The following is a 9,935-nucleotide window of genomic DNA, read 5'->3' as shown; positions in this document are numbered from 1 at the left end:
CTTAGGCTGTCCCCGTACGAGAACCCTTTGAATAACCCTTTTTGGTTCCAGGTAGAACCCTTTTGGTTCCAGGTTCTATCTGGAACCAAAAAGGGTTATCCTATGTGGACAGCCGAAGAACCCTTTTGAAATCATTTCTAAGAGTATAGGGAGTGCATTTCTCTCGTCCAGTGAAAAGTCCCAGCTCCCAGCACCTTACAGTCATTTTTATCTCCTCCAAAATATGCTAGTGACTCACGGTGAAGTTGTTTCTGTAGGCTTTGTGAGAACAAGTCAGGATTTCTTTAGCCAGAAGAATGACTGCCTTGTGTCCTGCTAGGAGAAGTTGACAGCACAGGAAAACTGAGGGAGAGAGAAAGAGAGAGAGAGAGAGGGGGGGGGCATACTGTGTCAGCAGAGCAGAGTACAGGACACATTGCTATGTCCCTCTTTTTCTCATGACAGTGTGATGTGAGAGAGCATGTTCAGGACCGGGGAGAGCCTATCAAACATCAAAGTGACTGACCGCAAAAAAAAACTCCTGCTGCACCTCTCCCCCTTTTGGATTCCATCCAGGCTTTTTTGTTTGGGTTTTGCTGTACATGAAGAAGACTGACAGTGGTGCCCTCTATGTGACAAGCTGTGTGTTTGCTCAGTCCTGACACTTTTCTCTTGTTGTTACTGGAAACTTGACCTGAGGTAAAGTAAACTTCCATCATGCTTTGTTAGAAGGATTTACCTTTTCAGACTGCCAATCAGCTGAGAGAGTAGTGGTGTATGAAAGACTCCAGGTGACACACAATACTCTCTTTGTGTTGGCTGCGTGTGTAGATTTGGCACTGGTCTAAAGGTTCATTGATGAGAATTGGTCTATTGGCATGTTATTCAATATAGTTTATTTCTGTATTTTCGGTTGCTGGTTTAAAGGAGGGAGAATCATGAATGAATGAACGAATGAGTGGATCATATGCTTGTTTATCTTGTGATACTTTATTATTGAATATAAGGGATTTAAACAAACTTAACGAAATATATAACAAAATGTTATAATTGGTTGAGATTGTGGGGGAATTGAATAGTCACTCTTGGTTTGATATCATTGTTTGGATACCATCTGGTTGTTTGTGTCAATGCCAACCTCCAGGAGTGGGTCCTGTGACTGGCCTTGGCTTATCAGATCCCCAGACAGACACAATACAGGCCTAGGTTGTCCTCCCCTGAGTCTGCATACTGGAAGCTGAGATCTAAAGGGCAGATTCACTTGGTAATGCTTGGCTAGTTGGCTACGATGGAGAACAACAGACAATGATCATGTCTGTGCACCTCTGTTTCTTCTAACTCTCCTCTCCTATTCTCTTTGCAGCTTCTCTTTTCAGAGTGGGGAGAGGGACAGAAGGATAGAGGGAGAGGGAGAGGGAGAGGGAGAGAGAAAGACAGAGAGAGGAAGACAGGGGGGAGAGAGCGGAAGAGAGAGAGAGTGAGAGGGCAGGCACAGACCCGTTACAGAGGCAACAGTCATTGCCACGTTTAGTCCCTTCTTCTTCCCACCCCTAAAACAGTGGATGCTATTGAGAGAAATAGATGGAGTGAGAGAGTGGTTTTGCAGTGTGTCAGACACGTTTTGGGGGCCTTGCAGACAGAGAAATGCTCCCTAGACACTGACTTAAACTGCAATAATAACTCCTTTGTTATGGAAGCTTGTTTTGTTATGTTCTCACAGCAATCAGGGCCATGTTGTCAAATGTTACTGTGTTGTTCCACCAGTCCCACTTCTACTGTGTGTACTGTGCACTGGCCTGTTCCTTATTGCTGCTGGCTACCCTGAATGGGATCAAACACTCACAGTTTCCTGGAAAGAGCCTTTTTGATACATAATAATGGTCTTAAAAAGATGCATGATCCCTTTACCCCATTAGAGAAATGTACAGTAGTGACAGAACAGAAATAAGTGGTCTACTCTGGTGTCCTCAAGCGGTTACTGATGCTTCCTTCAGGGCACATGTACGCTGGTGTTGGTCTGAGGTCAAATCTGGCTCATGACCTTCTAACACTGTAACACACTTTCTCCTTACTTCCCTGTCTTTCTTCACTGTCAGATCAAATAGGTTATTTTTTAGGGATATATTTTATATATTGTATAGAATAGAGATTACATGTCATATAGTATATTTGCCTTTCTTTTATCTAATGAGTAGTTTCCCAAGCTATGAGGATGCCTGTCTGTGAGAGAGTGTTATTGTTATAAACAGATGTGTGATTCTGGGACTTCAGGCCTTTCCAACAGCTGCAACATCTGGGCTGCACACACTACCAGGCGGTGTATGTCTTTGTAGATACTGCAGACTGGATGACCTCTCCTAAAGGTCTTTCCTCATGTGATTTCCTTTCTTCAGTCTTCGTCTTTTATGTCTCGCCTCGAGGCAAGCGCTTCATCCAAAACAAAGAGATAATCAATTTCAGACTGAATCATATTTACATTTCATAGACGGTTATTGCCTGTTTGCAAGGACTTGAGTGAGCTCACCATTGGTGGTTCCAATGGCTCAGTGGGGTAGAGCATGGTGCTAGCAACACCAGGGTTGTGGGTTCCATTACTGCTTGGTCCTGATATACACACACTGTCAAAATTGACAGTTATGTAAGTTGCTTTAGATAAAAGCGTCTGCTAACTGACCATATTAGCATTCACAGATTTGTTTGGCGGTAGTTAGTTTACAATGAATGAAACCCAACATAAACTGATCATCATCATTACTGGTGCCATGTCTGAGAACACGATAGTTGGGGTGTTTTCCAGATGTGTTGTCACAGTAACACATGGTTGGCAGTCCAAACGAGATGATGTCATCATGTGAGGCACTGGTAACATTTACAGCAGTTGAATAGTGCACCTGTTGTCACTTTGTCCAAGGAAACCGCTCTCTCTTTCTGGCTACTTGTCTGGAAAATGTCTCATTATAGGCCACATCATTTGAATACACATGAACACAGGATGCTTGTCTAAAACAACAGATACAGTACTATGATATATAGCAGGCTTTCTATTCATATTCACCAGGTTGGAATCTGAGATTCCACTCTGAATGTTTTCTGAACATAAACAATTAGAAATAGAGTTGTTTTGGGAAGGAGATTCCTGAATGTAGTGGAGGGGGAGAAGAGGATGGCTGTCCGTCCTTCCAGAGGATCAGTTTCCATTACTCAAAGGGATATATCCCAAGCTGTTGTTTCCTCTCCCCAACCCTGCTTCCACCTCTTCCTTGTTACTCCGTCTTCCCATAGTGCTGTCCTTAGCAACAACAGCAAACAACACTTTTTCCTTTTTCCTTTATACACCAGACCGGGTTTGAGTTGGACTTTCAATACATTTCTGAACTAATTTGTGAAGAACTCTCTCTTGTAACTGACTGACATTTGCCACTTGAGGAAGAGGAGGACAAAGCTAGAGTCAAAAGGAGAAAAGGGAGGGTGAGTCTGTGACACTCTTGACAAGTAGCATACTGTGTGAAAGGGTTGCCTTTTAACTCCTAAAAGGAGGGAGGGTGGCTGCTGTTTTGTAGCATTGACACACAGGGCCTTGTGTACTTGTTACTCAGCTTATTCTGGCAACACCACATTCAAATTCCTGGCTCGCCGCTCCTCTTTGTCTGTTTTTTTCTTTCTAAAAAGGGGGACTGCAAGATTAATGAATAGACCAAGGAGTCAATCAAAGGACTGTTGGAGAGGCACATCCTGGCACCAAAGAGTGTGGCACCAGTTGGCACTCCAGACAAACGTCACCTGGCTGGTATAGAGTTACTGACTTTTTGAGTCACTTGGAGAGAGAGAAGTGTTGCATTTGCCTGCTATTTGGAGAATTTTCAGTTGGAGAAGAAGGAACTCTGTGTACACCATAGGAGCAAGTCCTGGGATAGTCTCTTTTGAGGATCCAGTAAGCCATGGCACCAGTCTTTCTGCCCACCAACCAGCTGAGGACTGATCTGAGCGATGGAGCATTATCTCTGTCCAGCTAACATTGGGGTCAGAATACTTCTGGCGTCAAATCCCCGAACTAAAATCCAGGTTGTACCGAAGGTAAGAGGGAGTATATAGCTGTAATTGTGGCAATGTGCAGGTGGATAAATAAATAAGGAAAGAATTTGATACTTTAGTGAGATTCATAGTTGGCATGTTGTGAAACATGTTTAAAAGGGCATGTATTGGCTGAGCTTAGATTAACGTAGTGTGACTGATTGTCATTTAATTTCTCATTTTATAACAAAAACAGTTGGACTGTGGAAATAGAAAGTAGAAATGTTGCATTTGGAGACCAGATGTGTATACTAATCAACGTGGTTTCCCCTCACTGTTTCTCTCTCGCTCATTCTGTCTTTACATCATGTGGCTACGATATCAGTTGTTACTTCCCAAAGGCTATCAGTCAGCTCAGTTCTCACACACATTGTCCAATAATCCCCTGGGGGTTTCCCTGGCCATGTGCTGTCTGTATCAGCATGTGTGGTGGGTCAACAGTATGGGGCGGCTGGGCCCTGTAACCTAGTGGAGTGGAAGAGGGTCCAGTCACCTAGTACATTCCCTCTCTCCTCTGGGGGATTATGGACATTGAAAAGAGCTCTTTGTGCCGACCAGCACTGGAATTTCTGGAGAGTTCTGTGTCTTTGGGAAACAAAAAGCCAAAGTCAATGGAACTTTTGAGTAATGACCCGCTTTTGGAATTCCATTGAATACCACTCTAACTCTCAAACTCCCACTGCCCTATCCCCTAATGGTAGTAGAGAAATATCGGATCATGAGAAAGAATGACTCACTCCCTAACGGTTGCACTTGCATCTAAGCCAGGGGTTTAGTTTGAGTCAAGCTTGCCATTTGCTGGTCATGCATTTATTAGATAGCGGTGGTTTGCGGACAAGAAGTGTTTTGCATGTGAAGGACATATTTTTGTATGGAAACGTTAATCCGATAATTATATCTACTGCGCAGCATCACTGTTGTTTCAGTTTTTGCTGGTATGAGTTGTTCATTGATGTCAGTGCTTGGGTGAGAAATCTGTTACAGAGAATAACATACAGTCACTCATATTGGCATTGTAATATGTATTATGAAGAGGCTATAATGCATTGTAAGACTTGTAATTATAGAGTATTATCATCTCATAATGATCAAAATTTACTGAATAACGGCCATAAATAAGTTATAAAGCATTATGACACATGTATGCTTTAATTAATTAAAGTGTCATACCTTCAACGGCTTTCACAAAGGGTATGATGATCTGTGAGTCTGTGTTCTGTAGCTCTGCTGTTCCCCACAGTGGAGCAGGTGGTGTGTTTAGCCTGCAGCAGAGAGTGGCTGTGGTCCAAAACGAATAGCTCTGGGCCAGGGCATTGAGCCTGTGTGTTTAGAGCACCATCAGCTGAGGAAGGAATGCCAAAAACTCTTCCAGGCAATGCAGAGTATATCAATATTGATATAATTGCTTTATTTTCATTTTGACTTTTTTTTTTTTTGCTGCTTATGGAACATGTAGTCGATTGGTTTGACACCTATTATTCCTACAGAATGATTCATTGTAAATCAGATATGGCTGCACTGTAATACATAACTTGGCATCAGAAGCGTAAGTGATCATTTAGCTGAGAGATCATTGTGCATATCAAATCTCCAATTTAATGTTTAAAACATCTGCATCTGTTGTTAGTAAATGTTAAAGGTCCCATTTTTGTCTGTTGCTTCCTGATCTCTTGGACGGGTTTCCTGAACTGCACACAGAGATCATTGTAGTGTCCCTTATATCCTCTGACAGAGGCCACTATCCGACCCTGGCCTTGGCCTCAGCCCTAAAGGAAATGCTGGCTCTATCGGCCACACAGGATGTCCACATATAGTGACACTCAGAACCGTTGTGGTCAACATCTTCTGGCTGTCCTTCTTTGTTTGTCATATTTTTCCTCTTGCTGTCACTCTGTCTTTCTGGGATCCTTCCGTGAAGCGATGCAATCTCTTATATGGTTCACAGTTCACACAACACGTCCATCTATTGACTTTCTCAAGCCCTATTTTCTTAAACCTTATTTTAAAATCAGGCAATAACTTTTCATAGGTGCTTTTGCATATGTTATATGGAGAATGTTATGAGAAAGTACCATCATACTGGCCAGTTTTAGCTATACATGGCGACCATAAATTGAGTTTAATACTGTGCATTGGCTCACATAAAATATGACCATAAACAACACTTTTAGCCATGTGCAAAAGCGGAAACCTTTTATTCTGTCTGGGAGGCCATATCCATTGAATGCATGCCATTTACCAATGCTATTCATTAATCAATTCTTAGATTTCTGTTATATATTGAAAGGTTTGGATGGTTTTACAATTAATCGTAAAAACACGCAATAAATCCAAACTTGTGCGGCCAGTTATCGACTTAAGAAGATAATCTGAGTTTAGACAAATACATGTTTACATTTACATTACATTTGAGACATTTAGCAGACGCTCTTATCCAGAACGACTTACAGTTAGTGAGTGCATACATTTTTCATACTGGCCCCCCGTGGGAAACAAACCCACAACCCTGGCGTTGCAAGCGCCATGCTCTACCAACTGAGCTAAAGGGGACTGTTTCTCATTCTCTTTGTTACTAGGTTAGATTGACCATCCCCAACCACTGACCCTGACTGTCATTTTACGCTGCCTATTCCAGATTCCCTTTGTTCTCTGTGGCCTATAATAAACAGTCATATATCTCACTGGTGCTAAAGAGAAGGAGAGTGGGGAGGGAAGCCTTTGATGCTGTTCACTGTTTAGCCCCCTGTACTGTGTACATATTAGGACATACATTCTGCCTGTCCCAGGTGACCACTGGGTAGGTGAGTCATCTCCAGCCTCTGTCCTAATGATCTTAATGATGGGATCAGCCCATGTTACACAGCATGCGCTACAGTGCATTAGGAACGTATTCAGACTCCTTGACTTTTTCCACATTTTGTTACATTACAGCCTTATTCTAAAATTGATTAAAAACAAAAAATGTATCATCAATCTACAGCCAATAGCCCATAATTCCCAACAGCTGCACCATCGAGAGCATCCTGACTGGTTGCATCACTGCCTGGTATGGCAACTGCTCGGCCTCCGACCGCAAGGCACTACAGAGGGCCAAGCTCCTGCCATCCAGGACCTCTAAACCAGGCGGTGTCAGAGGAAAGCCCTAAAAATGGTCAAAGACTCCAGCCACCCTAGTCATAGACTGTTCTCTCTGCTACCGCACGGCAAGCGGTACCGGAGCGCCAAGTCTAGGTCCAAAAGGCTTCTTAACAGCTTGTACCCCCAAGCCATAAGACTCCTGAACAGATAATCATGGCTACCCGGACTATCTGCATTGTCCCCCCACCCCACCCCCTCTTTTACACTGCTGCTACTCCGGTACCCCCTGTATATAGCCTCCCTACTGTTATTTTACTGCTGCTCTTTAATTATTATTTTTTACTTAACTCTTATTTTTCTTAAAACTGCATTTCTGGTTAAGGGCTTGTAAGTAAGCATTTCACTGTAAGGTCTATACCTGATGTATTCGGCGCATGTGGCAAATAACATTTGATTTGATTTGATTTGAATACATTTTTACACATATATAAAAAGTAAAAAACGGAAATATCACATTTACATAAGTATTCACTCCCTTTACTCAGTACTTTGTTGAAGCACCTTTGGTAGCGATTACAGCCTCGAGTCTTCTTGGGTATGACGCTACAAGCTTGGCACACCTGTATTTGGGGAGTTTCTCCCATTATTTTCTGCAGATCCTCTCAAGCTCTGTCAGGTTGGATGGGGAGCGTCGCTGCACAGCTATTTTCATGTCTCTCCAGAGATGTTCGATCGGGTTCAAGTACGGGCTCTGGCTCGGCCACTCAAGGACATTCAGAGACTTGTCCCAAAGCCACTCCTGCATTGTCTTGGCTATGTGCTTAGGGTCATGGTCCTGTTGGAAGGTGAACCTTCACCCCAGTCTGAGGTCCTGAGCGCTCTGGAGCAGGTTTTCATCAAGGATCTCTCTGTACTTTGCTCCGTTCATCTTTCCCTCAATCCTGACTAGTCTCCCAGTCCCTGCCACTGAAAAACATCCCCACAGCATGATGCTGCCACCACCATGCTTCACCGTAAGGATGGTGCCAGCTTTCCTCTAGACGTGACGCTTGGCATTCAGGCCAAAGAGTTCATTCTTGGTTTCATCAGAGCAGAGAATTTTGTTTCTCTTGGTCTGAGAGTCTTTAGGTGCCTTTTGGCAAACTCCAAGCAGACTTTCATGTGCCTTTTACTGAGGATTGGCTTCCGTCTGGCCACTCTACCATAAAGGCCTGATTGATGGAGTGCTGCAGAGATGGTTGTCCTTCTGGAAGGTTCTCCCATCTCCACAAAGGAACTCTGGAGCTCTGTCAGAGTGACCATCGGGTTCTTGGTCACCTCCCTAACCAAGGCCCTTCTCCCCCGATTGTTCAGTTTGGCCAGGCGGCCATCTCTAGGAAGAGTCTTGGTGGTTCCAAACTTCTTCCATGCAAGAATGATGGAAGCCACTGTGTTCTTGGGGACCTTCAATGCTGCAGACTTTTTTTGGTATCCTTCCCCAGATCTGTGCCTCGATACAATCCTGTCTCGGAGCTCTACGGACAATTCCTTCGAACTCATGGCTTGGTTTTTGCTCTGACATGCATTGTCAACCACAGGAGGTTGGTGGCACTTTAATTGGGGAGGACTGCTCGTGGTAATGGCTGGAGCGGAATCAGTGGAATGTTATCAAATACACCAAACACATTGTTTCCATGTGTTTGATGCCATTCCATTTACTCCATTCCAGCCATTATTATGAGCCGTCCTCCCCTCAGCAGCCTCCACTGCTGTCAACTGTGGACCTTATATAGACAGGTGTGTGCCTTTCTAAATCATGTCCAATCAATTTAATTTACCACAGATGGACTCCAATCAAGTTGTAGAAACTCTCAAGAATGATCAATGGAAACAGGATGCACCTGAGCTCAATTTCGAGTATCATAGCAAAGGGTCTGAATACTTATGTAAATATGATATTTATGTTTTTTATTTGTAATACACTTGCAAAAATGTCTAAAAACCTTTTTTCGCTTTGTCATTATTGAGTATTGTATGTAGGTTGATGAGGAAATGCTTTTATGTAATCAATTTTAGAATTAGTGTCACGTTCGTTCATGAACGGGTCAGACCAAGGCGCAGCGTGATATGCATAGATGTTTATTTGACTTATAAACACAACGACAAAACAAGAAACGAAACGTGAAGTCCAAGGTACACAAACAACATACCTAACACGGAACAAGATCCCACAACCCACTAGTGCCAATAGGCTGCCTAAGTATGGTCCCCAATCAGAGACAACGAGCGACAGCTGCTTCTGATTGGGAACCACACCGGCCAACATAGATCTAGACGTACTAGATCTAAACCTAGAAAATACAACATAGAACATCACAACATAGAAAGTCACACCCTGACTCAACAAATAAGAGTCCCCAGAGTCAGGGCGTGACAATTAGTCAATGGGTCTGAATACTTTCCGAATGCACTGTAAGCCAGAGGAGTGGTTAGGTAGAGGAGTGGTTTGGGGTCAGGCCCTTTTAACAGCTACTAAGGTCAGATGTCACTGGAGGTGAGAGGAAGGGAGGGATGAGGGAATCACTCCCATCAACACTTCCCTCGTCACAATGCCACTCCCTCACATCCTCATCAGGGCTGTGTTCAGTAGGGACAAATTTTTTGACATTTTGAAATGGGGAGGTACTTACATGAGCTTGTCCAATGAAAAACCCTTTTCCGATACCCTTTTCCGTTGCAGAACATTTTAAAATGGGTCGTACTACGGAACACGACCCAGATGGAAACAATGACAATCAGAGTTTGTGATTATCAATGGAAATATTTGC

At 43.3% G+C, this 9,935-nt stretch overlaps 1 protein-coding gene across 1 annotated transcript in view; it reads left to right on the top strand.

Annotated features, from left to right (window-relative positions):
* Window positions 1-3,661: 3,661 nt before the first annotated feature.
* Window positions 3,662-9,935, top strand: part of LOC121565204 (pleckstrin homology-like domain family B member 1) — a 126,942-nt gene continuing 120,668 nt past the window's right edge. Inside the window, exon 1 of the mRNA XM_045213544.1 lies at window positions 3,662-4,053. Within this exon, the coding sequence (XP_045069479.1) occupies window positions 3,967-4,053 (87 nt within the window). The 5' untranslated portion in view covers window positions 3,662-3,966. The remainder of the gene's footprint in view (window positions 4,054-9,935) is intronic.

This window comes from Coregonus clupeaformis, chromosome 5 (genome assembly GCF_020615455.1).
Source record: "Coregonus clupeaformis isolate EN_2021a chromosome 5, ASM2061545v1, whole genome shotgun sequence".
Lineage (NCBI taxonomy): Eukaryota > Metazoa > Chordata > Actinopteri > Salmoniformes > Salmonidae > Coregonus > Coregonus clupeaformis.
Note: the sequence above shows the minus strand (reverse complement) of the source record. Positions and strands in the feature narration are given on the sequence as shown.